Genomic DNA, 24,589 nt, shown 5'->3' with positions numbered 1-24,589 from the left:
AACTTCAGGAGAACTCTTAAGAATATAGATCATGTGAAAATTAATAGGAATGCATTTTCAGTTACAGTCATATGCAGACTACCTATTCCCCTATGACTCTTCTTAATATTTTATTACCTGCTATGCTGTTAGTATGTGTAAACCTGTTTTCTTCCCATTATTGCTTTGTATACCAGTAGTTAATCATTTTGTGCTTAATGTCAGCTGTTATCATTCTGGACTCCAACTTTTACTTTTTACATATAAAAACAGACTGAAAATAAAACTGAAAAAGCACAAAAGAGGCTTTATAATCTGAATAAATATTTAACTTCAAAGCCCAAAGAGACAGACCACATTATACATTGGTAAAGCACAATCTTGTACATGCTGTAGATATTTTTGTTTTCCTTGCTACAGTTCTGATGCACAAACAATCGGGTTTTAGCAAGTATGGTACCTTAATAATGCAAAACTCAGTGAAAAATCTACCTAAAATACACACTACATTGATGTAATTAGAAAAATTAAAATGTAATTTCTAATGAGTAAGACAATAACAAGGAGTACCCTCCAAAATAAATGTAGGAAAGACTTTTAGTGACTACTCAATATGTGACTTCTTCAAAGCCCTTTTATCATGACCAAATTTAAAATACTTATTCCGAATTTAGAAAGAACCTCTTTACCCCTTAAGTTTAAATAACTTCCAACTAATAAAAAAGTTTAAATAACACAGAAAGCATGACTTGTCTACCGTGGTTACTGCTGCATTTTGTTAAAAAATTGCACAATGCTTTGCACTGGTACCCAGAAAATCATTAAACAGCTCCTTATAAATGTAGAAATATTCTCATCCTAAACCTGACAGCCCATACCGGGTGAGAGGCTGGGTTTCCAGTAATTCTTTCTTCTTTGCCGGTCTTCTAGAATAAATGTAATTCTAAATCTCAGGCACAACAAATGCAATCAAATATTCCTCTGATGCCTTTTGATTGGAAACTGCTATCATTTGCAGCTTTTGCATGAGACTTACAACAAAATACACACCTAAAAGCAGTACGCAGACGTGTCTGCACAAAATTAAGAAGAAGCATGCACCTTGATCTGCAAAAAGCAGGCACTTTGATCTGCAAAAACAGATACAGAGAACCAGGAATCGGTTTGTAGATGTCTGGAACAGTTGCTAAGGGCTTTGTTGGTTGCTGCAGGCCTGAAACTGTGCACTTGGAAATATGCACTGCTTTACAATCACAGCTGATAATACATGAATTATTGCTCCATTTTGTTGAGCTTCAAAGATTTCACAGCACACTAAAGGGAGGTAAGGAAAATCCCACCGACTACAGATTTCAGCTATATCTAAAAGAATCTTAATTCACTAAACTGATTGTGATTACTAAAGCTGCCTCCCCCATTCTGCATGCCTAAATAGAAATTCACAGCCAAGGTACGAGAACTTGAAAGCACTAACATTAAATAAATATTAAAATATTGATAAAAGAAACATCAGGAGTAAGGGATAGAATCCTTAGAACAATGCTCTGGGAAATAACAGTTTTCTGAAGTATTAAATACAGATATCATTGTATTGAAGCAAGGATACCTCATTTAAAAGGGATTTCTCCCACAGATACAGAGAGGAAGATTAAAATGCTGGGTACAGTCTCTGCAATATTACTTCCATGCTTTTTCCAGAATGTTTCCATCAGTGCACTATCTTTACAAAAAACTACAGGCTTCCTCTTCTCCCCAGTCTGCACTCACAGGCTTTTAGATACATTTCTTAATCGTTTTTTTCTGTTAATATTTAAAAGCAGTATGAAAAAGTTCTCAACACCGGCATTACAACATTATCTTCACTGAATGCAACAAAAATGAGTTGCTATGAATTCAGTTTCCTCTCAGAAATAAAACTGAGCAGCCAATTTAATAACCATCTCCCACAAATAAACAACAACTTCTCCCCATCGCTTTGAATTTCCACAAAACAACAGCTAAAGGGTAGCCTACAGAGCTGACCGACCTACTGCAAAGCATCCCCTGACCAGCTGTAATTTGGCTAGTTAAAGCCATTAGTGACAAGCATCGCACACAGCATCAAAGTCTTCTAAAAATAAGGAACTGCTGTCTGCCTGTGTTGCAAATGGTATGCAGGGCTCCTAATTTACATCTCCCAACAAATTATATATGGTTAAACAGGCACATCGCTGAGCATTTAATCCTTTCACTGCCACATCCACACAGAAATCATTTTCCCAGGCAAATTTGTTTATGATTATTTAATATGCTTTAAGGATTAGAGCTAATAATGCGAGCTCCTAATGGCAGCTAATGTATTTGGAAGATACATACCCATCTTAAATATTTTATTCTATCTGTGCTGGTTTTATTTCTGCAGACTGACTTCTCATTCAAATCCTTACATAAAACATAAAAGCACCAACAGAAGAGAGTCACTGCCACCATAAAAATGTTAATATTTAAGAGTGCAATTAGAAAGGTATCGCACTGCAAAACATGCAAATAGATTGCTATCAGCACAAGCACAGAAATGGTAAGGGAAACATGTTTCATTTCTACTTACCTAGTGTTGTTCAGCGTCTGTCCAAAAAGATCATTTTGTAAAATATTTGGAGGGGATGAGAAAACCCCATGAAAATGAGATAAAACAGAATTGCAGACCTGGCGCAGTGTCTCAAATTGCATTTTCTCTTTCCTTCCCTTCTATTTTTCTTCACCACCTGTCTTAAAAGTCATCTATTTTGCACACACCATCAAATGCAAACATGCCAATCAAGTTCCATATTTCTCCTGGTCTCTGTAAAAACTGTGCCTAAATGAGCAGGGGCTGATAGTTAATTGTACAGTCATTATTCTTCTAATTCAGTCGTAGAAGATTTAGTACCCGTGCGGCTTTCTCCTGACTGTAGCAAGAATTCTAAACAGCAGTAAGCTTTTTGGGCATTCCCAGCTGAAGTGTGAAGCTGAGCTGCTTTCATGTACTCTACTCATATTTCTCTAAGCCTATTAAAAACACGCAGTGAATAGATGCTGTCGTCAGGAGTTTCAGCACATCTGGCTGCCAGCAATAAAATCTCAGAAGTAATAAAAATGAGGACAAGGCATCCTCACACTGTTACTACTGTCTAAGAGGAGGAGGATTTCTGCATCTTCCCCTCCTCCTTCCCTCCCCTGTAAAAATGACTAACACCAGTGGCTGTGTATGTAAGTCGATTTTTTTTTTTTTTTTAATGTAAAGGCAGCTGTACAGGACAGACAGACCACTCGAAAAATATTTTCACATAATAAATAACATGTAGCTGAGGCCGTAATGACAGACCTTGTGTCTCACCGGGAAGGCTATACTGTACCTCAGATGAGATAACAGGTTTTTCATTGCAAACATTTAAATGTAGGACCAATTCATGGCTGAAGCACACAGTATGCATCTTATACGCAACTGCTCTGCTAGGTACTGCACATGCAGCATCAAGGCAATGATTTATCACTGAAAACTTGAAAAACCACCAAAAGGAGTTGTTGCATTTTATATATATTAAAACGTTTCAAAATTAGAAGCCCTTAGCACCTTTTAAAAGTTCATTGCACGGCATCAACCATGCTAGAACTGAGCACAATCAGTGGCATCTCTGGGTGCTCCGTACCTGCCTACTTCCAGACAACCCCCCTGTCTTAGGAGCTGGTGCACGTACAGGAGAAGTCAAAGAGCAAGAAGCAGAAGCAGATTTTTAACTGAGGCCCACAGCAAAATCCTGCAGCAGAATATGCATGGTGAATACTACTGAACCTAGAGAAACCAAGTACCCCTGGCTCAGAGCATATTTTCCTTTTTCCTTTCAATACTTGTGCCAGATTAGAGGGTAACGTTACATAACATGACAGAATATATTCTATCATCAAATTGAAAAACAACAATTAAAAAGATTTGCCTTAGAATATCTTATTTACTATGCGCAGCTTTTAACATCTTAGCACTAATTACAAAATCTCTAAATAAACCAACATAAAATGAGGGCCATTATTAAAGCTCTTCCACTGAAAGCGATTTTAATCCCAGAAGATATGGGGAATAAGCAACCTTCCAGCTAATTAAAGTGTTGTTTTGATGTGCTCTGAATGGAGTACCCTTCCATGCTTCTTTGGCCAGAAGGATGGCAGCTACAACTCAAATTTTTAAGGAAAAAAAAGAAACGTGAACCAATTCAACTACAGGACTATCTAAAAGGGACCTTGAAGACTTCCAACCCACACCTAAGTTAAACTTGTCAAAAGAGGAACAGAGAAAATAACAAGTAATAAAGCTATTCCCAAATATTCCTGTTTTCACATGAAAACCTACAAAGTATTACACAAAATAGTTTTTAATATCTACTTTTTTTTTTTTTTTAAATCCACATAATTTTTAATATCTACTACATTTATTCCTATAGCATACTGTGCATTATGGAAACATTTGTATTTAACAACTGTATTACATTTTGTGGTTAAAAATATTAGGCTACATGTATGGCAAAGCTGGGAACTGGAGTTCCTGGAGTAGGAACTAATGAGTATTTATGGCTACCTTGCAATAACAAATGAAAACTTTACACTAGGTAACCACCTTGTGCACGTTACTTGCCAATTCATGTTTGTAATATAGGAAATTTTGCCTTCACTCAATTCCATCTGAAAGACAGTATATGGAAATTACTGCTGCAAGAAACAGAATCATGTTGTTACAAAGGATTCCAGTTATTCAAGTAATTATTAGACTCATACGCACTCATATAACTACATGGAGACAATGCTGACCACGGAGTAGCTACAAGACCAGTATCCTACCATATATTTCAATTAGATCAACATTTTAGTGTGCGACTTATGGATGGTTATCAAAGCCAAAATGTTCTTGTAGTTGCAAGGAAGGTCTGAATATTTGACTTTCACCTCCGCCTTCATTCTCAGATACTTAAGGATTTCAGTGATTTTTCAGATATGGAAGTTATGAGATGCATTCTTCTTTTGCAAAATTGTTCTAAACCTACTGAGAAATAGGATACATATTTTAAATTTCTCATTTTTTCATTTTCTTCTGAAGTAAGGAATCGATAGCTTGTAAACAATATTCTTACATTGTAAGTATATTGTTTAATGAGAAAAAGACAAAAGTAAAGAGAGACTTTTTAAAGGCATATACTCCATAGATGCAATTAGAAGAAAACTCATTTATAATGATGTGGGGTTTTTGAGCAAACACACTTTTTTTGGACATCTGAAATTTTTAATTAAGATTTAAGTTACTGTTGACTGGAAAAGTACTAATTTTTATTTCAAAAAATAAATATGGGACAGAAAAATAAACAGAATTTCTCTCTTTCCTGACCTGTCTTTGCTCTCACAGAGATCCCTTTGGCAAAGAGACAATTCCTCCCCATATTTACTAGGTAGCCTGTATTATTATAATCACTCCATAAGGTAGGCTTCTTCCTAAACCTTCTCCTTCCTTACTTACACCTTTACCAAAACGTAATTGTTTGGGCTGAAAAGAATGAAGGAAGCAAGAGGCATAACAAGAGCAGGTCGGAGGGGACAGAATAAAGGAGAATAAGCAGAGTGGGTTGTGCCCACTGAAGCACACATCCTTGCAGAGCCAGAACAGAGCTGACAATCAAAAGAAGTCTGCAGAACCACAAGTACAATTTATTTCCTGCACACTCATACTGTTGGAGAACAAAACAGTACAGGTACTAGTTGACTTACTGCAAGCCTGGTAGTGATTTTTAAACGTTTCAGCATTTTTTATATTAGAAAAGTTTCCTGTGGTGAAGGGCAGAGTGATTTGGTCTCAATTTAAGAAAGAATATCTTCAGCATTCCCACATTAAAAGCCTCATGTAAGAGTCCTGGAAAAGGCACCAATTATTTTTCACCAATTTGATATTTAACTTCCTTATTCTTGAGGTCTCCTTTTCACTTGTCACTCACTTGTCACCTTCCAATATATACATTGAAAGAAGAAGAGGTCCTATATATAAAAGCTCCCTTTTTCAGACAGTGCTTATTCTCTACTTCAACATGGATAAGGTAAACTAAACCTAAGCATTTGCAATTCTGCCATTTCCTAACATTTGAGGGCCTGACTTAACTAAACTCTGATTTTGATTATTATAATATTTTGTGTTTATACCTGCACATATAGATACACATTCCTGCTAATTACTGTTAAATAGTAATAAAAGTCATTTCTATACAACTTTTACAATGGATTTCATAGCCAGGAAGATGAAATGCTTTAAAGATATTACACGGAATAGGAATATCAAGTACCAGATACTGTAAGTGACTATTTTGACATGGCTGAAATGGCCCATTTCAAAACAAAAAGGCAAGCCTGGGAAAAGATTGTTGTATCCACTAAGCCAGGCCCCACTGAGATCCACACAGATACTACTTCTCTAGCCAAGATGAATCTTAATAAACACCCTCCAGCTATAGTATATAAGAAAAGTGTCTCAAGAAAAGGTCTTTTTGTTTGTAAGAAAAGGTCTCAAGTGTGCATGGATATTTTTCAACTTATATACATTTGTATTTCAAATATAAGATTAAACTGCCTCTTGACCTCAGAATACAGAAAGCTCATAAGGTAGATCTATTATACAAAGCATGTTGACAATGTGTAGAAATATGTTATCTCAAACACTACTTACAGGCATCACTTCTTTATCATAGCCACACAGAACATCATTTCATAGGAAGCTGTAGCTTCAAAAGGTAGTTTGACTGTAGTTTGAAAGTAGTTTGACTGAATCAAATAAAACGGTGGAGATCAGCCACTTGGAGTTTGGGAGCTGGAGTAGGTTTTTTACTTTACTGAAAATCAAACCTCTATTTTTTTTTCATCTAGACAGTAATAAAACTGGATAAGTAACAATATGTAAATCCCTGTAACGCATCGATTGCATTACTCTCCTATCTGCCCTTAACAAACATTTATCTAAATACTTAAGGTAAAAAGTTTTGGATTGTTTTACATATTCTAATTATGACTGGAAAAAATACCTGAACAACACTTTTCAGACAAGTAAGACAACAAGAGTGGCCTCGAACATTGGCTAGTTTTAACTGTTTATAAAACTACTCATTTTTGGTCAAATTAGCAAACTGGTGTTCCAAGATGGGGCATGATTTTAAAGGACTAACTTAAATTTAATTCGGGAATATGATGAACATTTGACTTAGCTACTGCAAATGAAATATAACCAGACTTTCTTCTGGGGTAAAGCACACGTTCATTTGTATTTCAGCACATCAACGTGCAAAGGTTCAGCTTCACATGAGAAGTTTTGCAAGTACTATGGCAAAATCTACAACCGTAAACTTAAAACGCATGAGCACAGAAGTCACAGAATCCAGTATTCTGAGTATCCAAGATCAGAAATAGCAAAGAGAGGAAAGCAAATAAAGCCCCATTCCCAAAATACAGAAGTACCTAAATCCAGGCTGCAGGGAAGCATCAGCCTCTGCTCAAGAATCGCAATAATGAATCCACTCCTTGAGCTGGCATCCGAGCAGTCAGTCACAAGGCACCTTCGTTTTTAATACAGGAAGCCTGGTGGTTAGAATGGTGTCTGGGAACATGGAAAACTAAGTCCCAAGTTTCTTTTCCGCCTTCTTCAAGTATTTCCCGAAAGTCCATATGAACCCCCTCTCGGTTAATCCAACGGGAATTTATCATCGCTGAGGCGGTTCTCTTTCCCATAAAACAATTAAATATTGAAAGAACTGTTTAATTCACTGAGTTAAACATTCATTGAGAATGGAAAAGTGATACTGATTTTATTCTCTTTTAGTCAGGTCAAAGATCTCAGATGGGAGATACTGAAATTCCAACTAAGAGATCAAACCTTGCCACAGAAAATATCCACTAACAAAGTACAGTAATGTAAACAATTGTGTGTTCACCTGAATATCCAACCATCAAAACTTGGGGGGTTTTTCTCGTCTGCATCTTTATCTCAGTACCTTCTGCATTTCCCTATTTCCCTACTTTCATTTCCAAGGCATTCTATCAATATTCATGTAATTCTTTTCAATGACCTTCTTTCCAAAAACAGTTCTCCATCTTCCTCCCATTTCTCCTTTTAACAGCAATCTATATTCTCCTTTTAGTTTAAGTTTCAAGTTTTAAACCCAAGGAGATGAGACTTTGAAATCTGGGTAGTTTGTCTGCTTTTTCTGTCCACCTTACTCTCCATTGCCACGACTGAAGACACTGGGTAACTTCAGCCAAATTGGAAAAAGGGGCATAAATAGTAAAATAGTTAAATTCCAACAAGCTGAGTGAAAATCATTATCACCAGAGGAGGAGAAAGACTGAAGTCAGTGTTCATGGAGTAAAGGCAGGTAGTGCTTAGCCAACACCCACTCACTTTGGCAGTAGATATTGGACAGTGAATAGCTACGTAATTGCCATGGTAAGTTCGACAGAAGAGTCTCAAGATAGGAAATGCTGCTTAAGCTATTGTTATCCTTTACCATATCACAAAGGAAATATGTGGGATACGTCTATAAGCTATCTGGATTGTGGTGCTTGTGGAACCCTCTGTCTCTGTTATATTTAACCCCTTCATTTCTCAGTTTCCACTGGATTTGCTGCTAAAAGTATCCCATGCACACAGGACTCACCACAGTTTGTTTCCTGTTCCACCAGCATTCCCACATTAAAAGCCTCAGGTAAGAGTTCTGGAAAAGGCACCAATTATTTGTTACCCAGTTTGATACTTAACTTCCTTATACTTGAGATCTTCTTTTCACTTGTCACTCACTTGTCACCTTCCAATATATATATTGAAAGAAGAGGTCCTATATACAAAAGCTCCCTTTTTCAAACAGTGCTTATTGTCTAATTCAACACGTATAAAGTAAACCAAACCTAAGCATTTGCCACCACGCTCAGAATGACTGCAAGGACACCAAGATCAGTCTACTTACATTCAGGAAAAAACACTGAGATAAACTCTCAGTTTACCTTTTGTACCTTTGCAGGAATCTGGATATTTTTAAATGTTATCACCACACGGCAGGGAAAAAGCATGCAAAAGTCTACTTTATAATTAAAGATAAAATTAACCTGGACACACCTAGATTCCCAATAAAGTCAGGGAGTGTAAGCCGTATTAGCCCAAAAGGCCAAGTCTTGACAGGAAAGCCTGTATCAGCCTTAAATTTCCTAAGCAGAAAAGTGCCAACTTTTCTAATTTACATGTTGAATTTCTGTTTCACCTTCCTACATCCCATTGTGGTCTAAGTAAAAGACACAATTAGTCATGATCCACCAGTCAGTATGGCTTTAAACCTTTCCAAAAGATGGTGAGTTAAACATGAGATTTTACCTACAAATTTATTACAGTTTGGCACGAATATACTTTGCAAACAGGAAGCTGAGATTTTACTTTATTTTGACCAACTGGGGCTTAATTAAAACCTAAATCTATGAAAGGAAAAAATGAAGACTTGTGAAACCTGAATGTTTAAATGAGTTGTTCGTTACAAACAGTTTCAGTGTTAAACAATCTACATTTCTGGAAACTCGGCTAACACAATGAGAAGCCTGATTTTGCTCCTTATGCAGATATTAGGAAATGTGCCATATGTTCGGTTGGGAAATCCTGCTGTTAGGCCCAGTGTGGACACATCCAGAACTGGCACAAACCACACAAATTGCGCATTTCAAGACGAGCGAAATAAACAAACAAACTGGACAAGGGAAATATGAAAATGATCATCAAAATCAGTTCTTTATTCGTGATGATGGACTCTACCACAACAGGTCTACTTCTTGAAACGAATCAATAGCCTCAGATTAAGGCACGCTTTCCATTATAATTATTTTGAAGTTATTTTTATTATTTTATTTTTTATTATACATATTTATTATTTTGTTATTTATTATATATTTTTATTATTTTATTATATATTATTTAATATTTAATATATATATTATCTTTTGTTTTGTTTTTTTGTTTTTTTTTCTCATATCTCTGTTCTTCTCTCCCTTCTGAAGATCACACAATATATGCAACTTGCATGGTGACAGAATGCTTCTATTGCTGGAGCACATCCCGAAATAGGGAATAAAGCAGCATAAAAAGCCTCATTCTCCTCTTATCTAGGCCTATTGCTGTAACTCCACAATGTCAAGTAAAGTTATTTCCAATTTACACTGGAGAAAGAGCAAAACATGCAAGTCGTGAATGGTAAAATCCTCATGCCAGAGTGAAAGCTCTCGAGCATTTTACCTTTTCAAGCCAATTGGAAACACAAGGCAGAGGGAAAGAGTTTGCAGTCAGCAGTTTTCCTCACACCCTGAACAGCATAAATTCAAAAAGTTCTATTGGAAATCTACTGAGTTCAATCACAAAGCTTTCTCAAAGGTGTAGGACTTAGGAATGACAGCTATCAATCATAATAATAAAAGTTGTAGATGCTTATGACATCAGGCATTTTTTAAAAAATAAATTATTACTTCTTTCTTCTTTTTCTTACTACAGTAATTCATCCCATGCTCAGAATCCTAGCAAATTCACTACGAATTGTCCCTAGGTGAATATGAACTAATATTACACATATTAGTCACCAAAGTTATGTGTATATATAAATAGAATATACAATTGCATATATATTCCAATAATATTCAGATCGTAAAATATAATGTACATTTTTTATTAGATAATATCAAAAAAGAAGTATTTGAGTTTCAGGATAGGTTTGAATGGGCATTTGAATCATGCTGTTCTAGTATTTGAATTCTAGTATTTTCATATTAATTTCAAATTTTCATATAATCACATTGATTCAAAGTAAAACAGATTTTACTCCTGCTTTCCAACAACAACCTCAAACTCAACACTATATTATTTTATATTTTTAAGTCACAAGATACAATTTCAATATTACTTTGTATTTCAGTATCTAAATATTATAAAGTATGTGACATGTTCATAGAAACAATCCTGAAAACTAAGGTTTAAGTATGTTGTTGCCTACCTCAGGTCCACAACAAAACCCTAGGGCCTCATTTTATTCACTCAGACACTTAAGCACTCTGATTTATTCCACTTAAATACAGATTCCTAAGGTGCCTAGTTTAGGAGCCCAGCCATCTTTTTCTTTCTAAATAATCAATTGACAGGAAGAGGGGGATGTAAAACTTCACGTTACTAAAAATTCTTTGAGTGCCCCCAAAATAGGTTTAATAAAGTGCTCTTACACTTGTCTAAGTACCTTATTCAGGAGGTATGAATATAACCTACCACATTTCTATGGCTGCATTTCTATTGCTGAATCTGATCAATTCCTGCTTTGGCTGTGTTCTGACACCATGTCAGAAAAGAAATGCAGGTGTGCACATACTCTCCTTTTTTCCTACCCAGCTCACTGCCCCAGTATATAATCCATGCTTTTCATAGATCTGCCAGTTTTCCAGCAAAACTCATATTGATCATAGATCTCCCATATATATACATATGCCCTGAAATATAGGGATGCATGTTATTTAATTCATTGTTCTGACTCAGGGAATAATTAACTCTATCTATCTTTCTGCTGGGGCAGAAATTGCATTTGGCAAATCAAAAAAAAAAAAACTACCTATTCTTCTAATAAATGTAGAAACAACTTTTTCAACCTTAATGATTCTAGCTTGTACCAAAATAATTCATACATACTGCCAATTTTATTTCCTGTCTGCAGGACTGGAAGGCTTCCTATAGGAGAAATACATCTGCTTTTCTCCATAGAAAATGCCTGTAAATTCTGACGCATAAAATGAACCTATAATCAGGTCCCCGCTTTATTCAGTGTCTGACAGCTTACTGAAATAGATACACATGTTAAGCTTTTAGCATTTGTGCTTATTCAAATGCATGGTATAAAATGGAGAATCATAAAATCACATAATGGGTTGGGTTGGAAGGGACTTTAAAGCTCATCCAAACCCCCTGCCCTGGGCAGGGACACCTCCCACCAGCCCAGGTTGCCCAAAGCCCCATCCAGCCTGGCCTTGAGCACCTCCAGGGATGGGGCATCCACAGCTTCTCTCTGGGCAAGTATTTTTAAATTTTAAAAGTATTAAACAAGTATTATGAAGATGGAAGAATCAGGTAATCAGAGTTAGAAAAGGTCTAGCTGAGACTTCATTTCCTTGACTAAAGGAGTAGCTGCCTTACCTGGCAGGGAACAGTAGGCCGTGATACTTTGGTTGAATAAGCAGAGGAATAAATGTAAAACGCATTCATACGGCAGGCAATATATGCAGTAGATGCCGCACCTTGCAGAATGCATGGTTTGGAGTAGTGTATTTCAACCAATTTAACCTTCACCTGACTCACAATCAATTGCTATTTCTTTGCACCTCATTACAGTACATGAATCCTGCTTTATGCCTCATTTGCAGTTCTGGATGGCTCACCAACGAGATGTGTCTCAGTAGGCAAAGAGGTGCTGGCCTAGAACAGAGATGTGATTGATTTTTGAAACAATGCCTATACATTGATATCTTCATCTGCTCCAAAAAAAAAACCTGTTCGTCATTTTCATAAGAAGTCAGAATTTTTCACCACTCAGAAAAAACAAAGGTGATTTAAAATACAGCTAAGAAGCATCATGCATGATTAGTAATGTAAAATATTACAAACAGAAGCCAAACTGCGTGCACTAGGAGTTTTCAGACATGTTTCCTTTTCTCTTCGTATCAGGATGACTGATTCAAGGTGAGAGCTGACGTCCACAGTGCTCACAGACAGTTACTACTTACATGTATATCCCCTATACTCTAAGTTAGAGTGATTTACAAGAGGACGTGATTAGCACAAAGCAGACAGCAAAAATTAAATCCTACAACAGCACGCTGATGATTCCCAACAAGGTAAAGGCACATAGCACAGTAACGAGTTCAGTATACACACTCAGGTAAAAAGAAGGAAAGCCAGCAGGAATAATATTTTCTTTGTGAAATAAGAAGCAATCATACTCTTTGGATGAGATCTATACACAAGCACTTACTTGACTGACCAAGGTGATCATAAAGCTCCTTACAATGAAAACAAAGTAACAACTACATTGAAGCCCATGGTGTGGTCATGTTGTGGAAATGTATATACTTTGTGTATATCTCATTTCATGTGATTTGGAGTTTAATTATTTTTATAAATTCCCTTTAGTCACCTGGCCAGTATCTTACAGAATTTATTGCAGTACCTCTACTTTCAGATGACTGATTTGGACCCTTAAAGGCCTCCAAACTTGTGTTGTGTGTCAAAGCATCCAGGTGATCTGTGATGGAAACAAATATGCGCATACTAGAAAATAGGTCATTCTACAAACGACAAAGATTAGCCTTTTTGTTTTATGAAGCAGGAGCTAAGAGAACACGTGTATACACTAAATTGCTCATTAATTTCTGCTGTAATTCAATGCACTGGCTAAAAGTTGGAGCCTTCCATATCTTGGGAACCAGTCGAAAGAGACTAATTTATCTTCCTTTCATGTCACTGTAGGATTTATGCTGTCCTGGGTTGCTCCTATCTTCAGCTGGCTGGAATACCAGAAGAATATTTTCCTAATGAGGACACACCTCTGGAATTCATTTCCTTTGACAGTGTCATACAGCCTGCATTTTATAAGCATTAAGGAATCGTGTAAATATTTTAATTTGGAGAGACTTCAGTTTAATGCTGGACTTTTATGTTAGTGGAGTAATGGCAACGCTGGCCATTGCGTTAAAATCTTTGGGGACGGGTGTAAACTAATTTAGTAATTGATTGTTTTCATAAATGTTAGACTTCATGATACTTAGTGATCACCATGGTATAGATTTCCAAATAAATTTAATTTTCACAGAGGAACAAATGCTTCCAAGAGAAGAAGCCCTATGCCACAAAGAGCATGAAATGTAAAATGCTTGTCTTGAGGGAAATCTCTTGGTTTACTCAGCTTCATCAAGATTAACTCTGAAAATAACTAACAGCTTCTGTGAAGAACTACAAATGTGACACAGGATATGCTTGTCTCTCTCACAAATATCCGTAGGTATTTGAAGGAGTAAGAAGTACCTAAGAACAAATGGTCCTGATATACGCCAGTGCATCAGTCACTACTGCAAAGTATCCAAAACTTTTTGGAGGAGAAAACGCAGAGACACTGCTAATACTGGCCTTAATATCCAAAACTTCAGAGTTTGTTTTAAGAGGCTCATCTAGCAAACAGTTTTCCTTTTACCCATTAACTAACATATCTTCCTCTCTTCATTCTCACTATGATTCTGAGTATCCTCAATTGATGTTCTCATTTAGAGAAGAATCTCTGCATAAAAAAAAAAAAAAAAAAAAAATCAAAGCAACCAACCTGCTGAGTAATAACTGAATTATTTTTCTTTCAACTTTCCTTTATTCAAAGATCCAACTTCTTGCTTCCAATCTACATACATATTTTCTAAATGAAAATAAATTCTCCAGCCATCATATTTACTTGAGCTGTAAGACATGGGAAGCACCCAAAATACGTATTGTTTTTAGGAAGTCTAAAACTCAAGTTAAATTGGTTTTGTTTCAAGAGATCTTTCTCAGCCTATTTCCTGCTAAGGAATGTTACAGGAAGATGAATCATTACACATCCATTTCAGAAAGAAAATCCAATTATCTCAGCATCATGAGGAGGTGAAATGGATGAACTAACTGTTGAGTTGTTGACTTGTTAAAATTCAAGAGGTGAGATTGTTAAATTAATTGTGATTCCTCTTCTAGCTTGGAGTATTCCTCACAGTTGTAACTGGAGCATAAAGATCCAACTGAGGAAGGCCCATTTTTGTCAGCCCAGGACCTGATGTCACAGTCAACAAGGTTTAATTAAAATTAATCCACCTCTGGAAGAAAAATTGGTTTTGTGCACTGATTTGGTACGTTAGAATCCAATGACCCTCTGAGGCTTTGGACTTTATTTGGCACTACAAAAAAAATCAGATGCTTTCCAGTTTAATCTCCTCTGCCACAGTGGTAGTTTTCTGTTTGTTTGTTTTACTGAGCATCGTGGAAGTCTATCATTTAAAGCTCAGCCAAAGATTTTCAGAAAGTCATTACAGAATAAAACAACCTGCAGCTAAAATGCAATGCTTTCTGTCAAGACATAACCATGAGGACTGTTGGCCTTGCCGTTTTCCTTTTGCCAAAGAAAATGGGTTTCTGCACAAAGTTCACGCTTTATCTTACTGCAACCTGCATAATAAAAACTTATTTGGCAGATATACTACATCTGGGGACCCATTCAGGCATGTAGAATCAGTTGAGAAAACACTGAACCAGACATTGGGAGAACTATCTGGAGCAACTTAAACCTGCTGTTATTCTCTGAACATGATGCACTTCCTGAGGTCCCCAGTCCGTCTCCCAGGAGCCCAGCGCTGCAGAATCGGGCACGTTCTGCTGTCGCTTTCCGAAAAGCCAGGGCATGGCTGCAGGGCACAACGCTGCACAGTGCAGAGATGTCAGAGCAAGGTCCGAACCTTAAGTTGGACATGCACAACCCACTGCGTATCATACCCAGATATTACCTTGGATTTTGTAACTCCACTTTACAGTTAAAGGTTACTGACCTCGTATAATTTGTATTTTCATCTTAACGTGAAATGATACCGTACTGCACTAGTTTGCTGGTTTATTCCTTTAAAAGGGAACAGTTCCTTCTGGTTAGTAGGCAACACAGAGGGGCCTGTTCTCACTCAAAGGCACAAAATTAAGATTTGTCAGAGCCTGGGAGAGAAGCACTCACATTACTACAAATCTGGAAGGAGACTTACGAACGGTTGAAGCATTGTTGGAAATCAAGAGAGAGGTGAGCTAGAGCAAGGGGAAAGAAAGACAACCAGGCTAGAGAATAAAAGGTCTGTCTTTAAGTGAAGGAATACCATGAGTATATTTTTGAAAACATTTCTAATGTCTCACCAGAGTTTGGTCAAGAACTCAGATCAGTGAAAAATAGATGATGGTGCACAAAAAAAAGAAAATTAGCAAATAATATCAAAAAAGACACTCCAGAGTGGACAAAGGGACAAACACGGATTTGGCTTCAACAAGGGGCAGAAAGAGAAGCAAAATAATTATGCCAAGGACAAGGCAGAAAACAAAACAGTACCTTTTAATAGCATAATATTTAATCATGAAAATATGGCCATCCCAGTCACATTATGTTACATTCACTTTTCATTTATTTTTTTCCTCAAATATGACTTAATAAAATAGGTTTACATTTACTAGAACTATTAATCTTGCCGTTCGGTTGTCATTTATCTTGTACATTGCATTACAGAGCTGATTGCTTTATTATTTGTGTCTTCCAGAGGCACAAAGGAAGAGCCAAGGAATTAGTGCCAGTACTACTTATTCATTCTCATTTTTTATTTTCAGCCCACATAGCCATGGTGAAACGCAGAAACACAAAAGACCATTCACTGAATCGCCTCCTGTAGGTTCCAGAACCACTTTGCTGCCAGAGACTGCAAACTTGAGTTTGCAGAGTCCGTTATTAAATGTTAGCCCATGCACCCAGCTGCACTCCGCAGACGCCTCTTATTCACCTTTACACACCAATTTTTTAAATATGGAATTCAAACAAAATCTGTTATTTACACTGCAAGAGAAATTAGACTCCAAAGGAAAAAGCACAGCACAACTAAGGATTATGTACACATGGTGAGCCCTAAAATTCATGTTTCTGCAAGGTCAACAAAACAGTGATTTGAGAAAATATGTTCAACCCAGAAAGGTACCGGTCTCGTTAATTAAAAATAAAAGCAAAAATACTTCTATCCTCATTTTTTTTTTTCTGATATTACTTTCTTTCAGGGTCAATTTAGCTAAAACCCAAACTGCACTTCATTCCATAAACGTTAGCTGATGCTAGTGTTTAATACAAGCGTTCAATACTCTGATACAGCTGAGATCTCTGTTTATAAATTTAGATTATGAATGGTCTTTTAGCACAGCTAAAGATGTAGCTGTGACATACAGAAGTGTAACACTGCAGTGGAAGGCCAAATTTCATTTCAAAGATACCGAGTATCAGCAGTGACTATCAGGACTTCTCTAAGCTCATTCTTCTACGAGTGAAGGAAAATCAAATAGTGCTGGTTGCACTGAAATGCAACAAATATAAACAACAACAAAAAATATTATGTGTTTAATTAAAACACTCTATAATGTTCGAAAAGAAAAGCAGCAGTTTGGGATTGTGTATCAAGGTAGGCTAGTTCTGCAACAGTAAGGGCATTTTCCTCTTTCTTTCCTCTCTTCCCAAACAGATTGGCTTTCTCTGAGGGAAGGACACCAAATTGTATCTACTATTGCTAAGAGGGCCATGAGGGTTTTTGCGACTCGGTACATATTCTACCACTACAGAAAGAAGGCTAGCTTAAAAATAATAATAATAATTAAAAATATATATATATATTTATTTTTTTTTTAAATAAAGCAACATAAGAAACGTTTTCAGACAACTCACTGGTTGTCCAGTTACTTTGCAGGAAAGAAAAGCAGAGGAGGGGAGGGAAAAAAAGAGAGGAGGAAGGAGAGAGAGAGAAGTAATTGAAGTCTCAAAAACCACACTGCAGTCACAGAGCTGCTGTGTGTGCCCTGGCTGTTGCATTAGCACCGAAATTATTTATGGTTTGTGTGAGTGGGAGACCCACAAAACCAAGGTTAGGAGAGAAGCAGAATTGTACGGTTTTGCTTCTCAGATGACAGTTGTGCAAAGGTAATAGGGAGAGATGTAAAGCTCCCCTCTTTTGCAGAAGTTAGAGGAGCACAGAGGTGCTATAACCCACTGCAGCCCACTAGTAAGAGGTAGAAGCTCAGCATGCCTGCTGTTGCTGGGCTGTGAACTGGCATCAGTACCACTCAGGAGCTTCTTACAGAGCCTCTGCACGCAGGCATTAGAGATGGTACCAAACTCCTCACTCGTCCTCCTAAGTCGGTGTAGCTTAATCCCTTGTTGTGTCTAATTATTTCATTAACTAATACACTGAGGGATTTCTGACTTTTTTGGACCCGAGGTACTTCTTTTCAATAATTAAGCACCGCATTTTCTCTGGCTCCCTTCCCATAAATTTCTATCACTTCCTCTGCCTGGAGATGATATTAATTTCCTTTTTATGCTGTTCCAGATTTAGACAGTCAATAAAAGTAGCTTTGGTTTCTACCTGTAAACTGGAATAGCCATAAAATGGTGAACCACACCCCCAGACCTGTACATAGAGGTATGAAATGAGTAAAAGGAAACTACCTCATTTCTTCTGAGTCACTATCTCAAGAAACACATGAAGCATACACTGAAATAGGGTAGACAGCACAAGAAAAAAAAGCAGAAGTACTGAGACTAAAATTTTGAGACTGACATTGTTTTCACTTTACCACACCAGGGGCTGGCTATCAAAGTGGAGAAAATTACTGGAACAGGAGAAGAACGACAAAAGGTAAAACCTTATGTGCATGCAGTTCCAATCTCATAAAACTTCAATCTTTAATTAACATGTTCAAAATATTGTGGGGTACTTGTAATGCCCAAGTTTTGCATCATGTTAGTCCGTGACAGCTCTGTACCCATCCATGGAAAGGAATATTGTTTTAATTTCAAACTCACCTGAAAAATACTTGCACAAAGTGATTAGCTTTATTCATAAAGGCAAAGCCTATCATTTTGCTTTCTCAGCAATTGCGTATCTTTCCCACTGTGATGGCCAAAACCACGTAAAATAATAAATTCATGTCAGTCAATTCATATATAAAGAATTCTAAAACGTTTAAAAACTCAGTTGTCCTTAATGGGTAAATATGAACATGTGGAAATCTACACATAGCATTTTCACTCTACCTCTTGGATACCAACTCCCTTAGTTTAAACATCTTCTCTATAGGTATTTTTTATATTTTTCACAGTCTTTAAATAGTTCAGCAGGTGGAAAAATAAACTTGAGTGTGCTTTCAAATATGCTTGGTTTCCACAGCTCCAAGTGAAGACTGCATGCTTTTCTTAAGACACCTGAGCTCTCAACACAGGTACTCGGAAACAAAACAATCAAAATCAGAGGCTGCACTACAGTGCGGTGTCATAAGTATGTAGGTTGCATGAAAAAAACAGTGATAATCTTGGAAAGTGGACGGTTTTCAGCCTGATGGAAAGAAATATGACTGGATCTTCCACGTGCCAGCATCGTGTTTTAACTTGCAATAACCTACTGTCAGTGGTGTTCTCAGCACCATCCATTCGTAATTCAGTAATTAATGAAAAGCTATTTGTAAAAGATACAACATGAAACAGATGTACACACATTTTCAGTTATTTAATGCATGCTGCTCTTTGCTGTTCTTCAGCTAGCTTGTGCCTGCTTTTTCCTCTCTCCTCCTGCTCCATTTTATTTTGGTCTCTTTTTCCTCTCCGCTCACACCCTGACATCCCCAACTGCAGTCCCAAAAGACAGAGCCTATGCTGCCGGCTCACGTTGGCACTCCTTCCAGGAATGGAAGCAAAGGGACACGGTGGACCATTTCCATTCTGCCACCATTGGAAAAAAACACCTCTGTAGTGGGAAATGCATGTATACATTCCATAAAAATTACATGCAGAAAAACCTGCATCTCCAGACCCAAGCAACCTCAATGATCTTGTTTGCAGTTCTCACCCAGAACAAAATGAACCCCCTGAAGCCACTATAGTTAGTGAAAACTTCTCTAGAATTGTATTTTTTCTGAGAATAAATAATAGGGAAGATAGAAAACAAACCCCCAAAACACACATGTATCTTGGAAAGAAGGGAAGAGAGATGTATTTTATCTTTGCCTGCTGGCCTGGGAAATGGATACTGCTGTTGTGCAACTCTGCAGCTGCTCACTCTCACAATTTGTTGTTTCCTTTCATTTTGTTTGTTTGTTTGTTTGTGACTTAATCTCATATCCTTACAGTTCTGAAGAGGGTTCAGGCAGCTTTGTTCATTAGTCTTGCTCCAAATCATGATCTCACAGATCACGATCTTCACAGATACCAAGAACCAACTCTCTTTTTTGATACGGCTCATCCTCTGATAGAAGCAAACATAATAACTTGACTCATAAAACATGCAAACGAACTTTCCTGCAATATTTTCACAATTTTTTACGTTGAATCTCATGGAAAATATCCCTGAGAAGAGCATATCTTTCAGTAATAGAATGCATAAAAACATATATTGTAAAGTAAAAGTTAACATTTTCAAACTTTGGAAAGAATTTCGGATTCTATGAAGATGTTTTGGGGGGAAATTAAATCAATTAATCAATGCACATCTTAATTAATTCACATCTGCCTGAACTACAATAATATCATTTCAGGTAGGCATGAGATTAGAAATAGTTACATGACCATAACCTTCTGCTGGGAAGATGTATGGTTCATTCCCTACTTCAAGACAGCTATCCCCACAAAAGGAGTGTGAATGGCCAGACAGATAGGAAAGAGTTTGTATACAAATCAACACATCTGGAATTTGACACAAGATTTACGATTTAAACAACTAAACAAAGTCAGATCTGGAAAATGACTAACATGGCTTTAAAACTGATCTTACCAAACACAAGAAAAATAATTACCACACAATTCAAACATGGGAACATCACCTGCAGATCTAACAATTCAGGCAAGTAGAATGGCATAGGAAAAAGCATTAAGGTTCCCTGCTCCCCAGCTTTTATTAATGGGATGTTACACACATTTTAATAGGACATTATAAACATTTGCTTTGGTTTAGGCTGAGGAATGAAGAAATCAGCCATTTCACATGCTATAAAACGACTGAAAGAAGTCTACGCCTATTCAGACCATTTTGTTGCTAGAAATAAAACTAAGCTTACTGAATAATGGGTAATGTAGATCTTGGGGACAATAAGAGTATGGGAGTGCTTTTTATCAAAATAAAATAAAGAGGGCCCTTTGTGTAATCCAGAATTAATGTGAAATTGGATCATACAAATCAAAGAACTGCAGTGCATACAGCCATAAATCCACCATCTGTGCACAGCAGACCTCAGAACGGACCTTCTGAGGCTCTGGATTACAGAGTAATATTTTGCATTTCTTTGATTCACATCATTTGGCACTTTTCAAAACACCTAGCATTATACTACATCAGAATCCATACTCTGCTCGCACGGTTAAGTGTATGAAAGCCACTATGTATGGTGACTTCTTAACTGCCCTTAGCATAAAATCTCCACGCAAAACAAATTATGGCATTGTCACCTAGGATGGCCAATTACTGAAAGTAAATTAACACTAGATCTTACGGTGTGGCTGCTGCTGCTGCCTCCTCCACAGATTCGCAACACAGAAAGCTGTAACAACACCGTAAGGTGGATTATAAATATTGGATATGGACAAAGAAAAAAAATTAATAATGGAAAACCGTTCTGCTGGCGCTAAGTACAACCTGCTGCTGAATCGTTTATGACTTCTCTTTTCCTCTGCAATATGTCCAACGTAAGAAAAACACCCTTGGAGAATGTGCAATCTGAAATCATCCCAGACTACTTTAAGGCAACAAATTTCAGATCAGTCAGAGGATCTACATTCAAGTACCTATGTGTCTGAGCAGTTTAGGATCTATCAGTTGGAAATGGAGCTGTTGGGAAGAGAACAGAAGGCCAGTCTAACACTTCAAACAATTACTACTGTGTTAATAGAGAATAATACTAGTAAAGAAAACAGGACAAAAATATAAGTACTACTCAGGAATGGTAAAACTTAAAAGCAAAACAAAACCAAAAAAAAGTAAGGAATAGACAGCAATGGCACTGACGTCCTTGAGATTCAGGGAACATGACCAAGTGTCCTGGTTTTGGCTGGGGTAGAGTTTGTATTTTTCACAGTGGCTCATGTCGTGCTATGTTTTGGATTTGTGACCAGAACAGTGTTGATAACACACTGATGTTTGAGTTACTGCTGAGCAGTGCTTGCACAGCACCAAGGAGTTCTCTACTGCTTATGCTGCCCTGGCAGTGAGGAGGCTGAGGCTGCACAAGAAACTGAGACCGGACAGGCCAAGTGGCCAGGCCAGGTGACTCCATCTAACCAAAGGGATATTCCATTACACAGGACACCACGTTTAGCAATAAAAGATGGGGGCAAAGAAAGCAGAAGGCAGAACGGTTGGAGTCATGGCATTTATCTTCCCAAGTTACCATTACGCATGATGGAGCCCTACTTTTCTGGAAGTGGCTGAATGGGAAGCAGTGAATGAATTCCTTATTTTGTTCTGCTTCCACATGGATGACCAAAAAAAAAATTTTTAATGACATTCTACCTTGCTTTTCAGAAAAACTGAAGTATATGGAGTCTTCGAGATACCTTTATTGTAAGTAGTTTATTGATTTAAATTTTTGAAATTAATTTTGGCATCAAAATTAATGTATTTGGAACAAAAAAGAAAATAGAGACAATATAGTTCTCATTTTCTACTTAGTTCCGTTATTTACACTGTGCAAGGTACACACACAAAAAAAAAGCATTTAAAATATTTCTCACTTCGTGATCATTTCCCTGTTATCATTTTGATCTGCCACATTTTTCTCTTAGGGCTTATCTAGACGAATGGAATCTACTCCATACTAGAGTAGCTCAATTTTTGCATTTAATGTAAGAATTAAAATAGGCCTGTCATGATAATCTTTCATATAACATGTTTTTCTACTGGCTGTTTAAAAAAAAAAAAAAAAAAAAAAAGCATTCAGGAACTAAGGCTTGATAAAACAGAAAAACAGAATCCCTTAGGAAAAGTTGAGCACAACTGCATGATGACAACTGTAAGTTTCAAAGGGCAAAAATTTTCTTAAAAAAAAAAAAAGTTTTCTTAACTTGATCAATAATAACAAGCAGAATATACATGGGTTTATAAACATTAAAGTTATGATAAATTATGATAAATATTCTATGCAAGACTTCAGTAGAAAGATAATAATATATTATGTTCACTTCTTAACAGCCACTGGGCGTAATAAAATTGTGAGCCTTCCCAGTATTGCTGCTGAGAACAGAGTTGGCATGACAGCCTCATAGAGGCTGGAATTTAAGGCCCATCTCCATCTCTGAATTTTAGGCTACTCTCTCCCAACAACGCTGATATTGCCCTCTAACAGCCCATTTGACCAACCAGCCCTTCATGACTGGGCATCAAGCAGGAATCCTTTTCATTACCTCCATCAAAGGAAAGCCAGTTACCATGAGGTACACTAGGCACGGAAATTATTCAGCAGACCCTCTGACTTTCAAGCACATGTAACACACAGAAATATACTCAAGGCATACTTGCGTGTGTTAATGAGGGAACACTAGTATTAGCATCCAAATAAAACAGAGAGGATAAACTCAGAAAGAGCAACCTGTTGAGCAATGTTGATAACAATTAGCAGAATGGTTCTGACTTCAGGCATGAAGTCCCCGTTCTTCCTGTTGATAAATATTAATTTATACTGCCCATGTCAGAGTAAATACATTTAATTTATCTGAATGATATGTTTGTATCACCCTCTGTCCCTCTTTGCACACACACATAATATAAAAAAGCTTTCAGAGTTAATTTATTGCAAAGAACAAGAAAGCCTGTTGATTTTTTATTTTTTTTTTATCATCCCATTAACGTATGATTCCATCTCCCAGGCAAAATTAAGTAAAAAAATAAATAAAAAGAGAATCAGTCTCTGGCTCATCATCTCTCCTGCTCCTTAGCATGAAGTTATGCTGCCAGCTTTAGTTCTGTATTTCTTGGATACTACACAAATAACTGAGGAGCACTCAGAGCCACCAGGTACTGAACCCATCAGCTGAAATGGGAGCAAAGGACAGCAGGCAGAACAAGTGAAACAAAAAGGGTTAGATTAATTACATTTAATTTGTTCCCAAATAAAACCAAAACCAGGAAATGAAATATGGTAGAATCCAAGAGGTGAGGTGGAGAGAAAATGATTTTAATTGTATTAGCTGCAAAAGATATTATAGCTGTCTAACTTGCTTCAAGTTTGAGGTATAAATATTGCTAAAAAGGTTATGGCTGGGCAGCAAGTAGAAGGTTGCCAGATTATGCTGCTCTGGCTGCCAAATACCAAGTCAGGTAAAGGCCTCTGGAGAGAGAGGACATCATTTCCATGGACACACGTGAGCAAGCTGACTCTCTTCTTCCCCTCCCCAACATGTTTCAAGTTCTAGTCTGGTCTTGTTTAGAAGGAAATTCAATTTATTTAACCTAACAGGTTTTACTTCTGTGTTCCAGTAAAGCGCAGCCGCAGAGGTTGAGAGCCTTCTGGTGACTTCTGGCACAATCACAACAACAGAAAGGGATGGAGGATGCATCTCCACCCTCTGGCCAAATCCAGGTCCTACTACAGTACTGTTGAAACAGCCACTCAACCAGTGCTGAGTCAAATCAGTGAAAAATAAATAAAAATTGATTCTAATAACAATAACTAAGAGCAAGAAACTGAGAAACAGTGAAAATACTCAGATCACCACTCAAAGATTTCATCATCACCCATTAA

The 24,589-nt window shown here is 37.1% G+C and overlaps 1 protein-coding gene across 27 annotated transcripts in view; it reads right to left on the bottom strand.

Moving 5' to 3' along the window:
* Nucleotides 1-24,589, bottom strand: part of RIMS2 (regulating synaptic membrane exocytosis 2) — a 446,419-nt gene that overhangs the window by 305,886 nt on the left and 115,944 nt on the right. For 5 of the 27 annotated variants that reach the window (XM_032181331.1, XM_032181332.1, XM_032181312.1 and 2 more), the window contains exon 1: nt 2,567-3,157. The exons of 19 other annotated variants lie outside the window; for them this stretch is intronic. In XM_032181331.1, coding sequence (XP_032037222.1) covers nt 2,567-2,688 — 122 coding nt within the window. In that variant the 5' untranslated portion in view covers nt 2,689-3,157. Of the gene's footprint in view, nt 1-2,566; nt 3,159-24,589 lie in introns of those variants that run through there. 3 more of the 27 variants (XM_032181311.1, XM_032181327.1, XM_032181317.1) reach the window with 2 other exon arrangements.

This window comes from Aythya fuligula, chromosome 2 (genome assembly GCF_009819795.1).
Source record: "Aythya fuligula isolate bAytFul2 chromosome 2, bAytFul2.pri, whole genome shotgun sequence".
Taxonomy (NCBI): Eukaryota; Metazoa; Chordata; class Aves; order Anseriformes; family Anatidae; genus Aythya; species Aythya fuligula.
The sequence above is the reverse complement of the archived record's forward strand: the minus strand, read 5'-3'. Positions and strand labels throughout refer to the sequence as shown.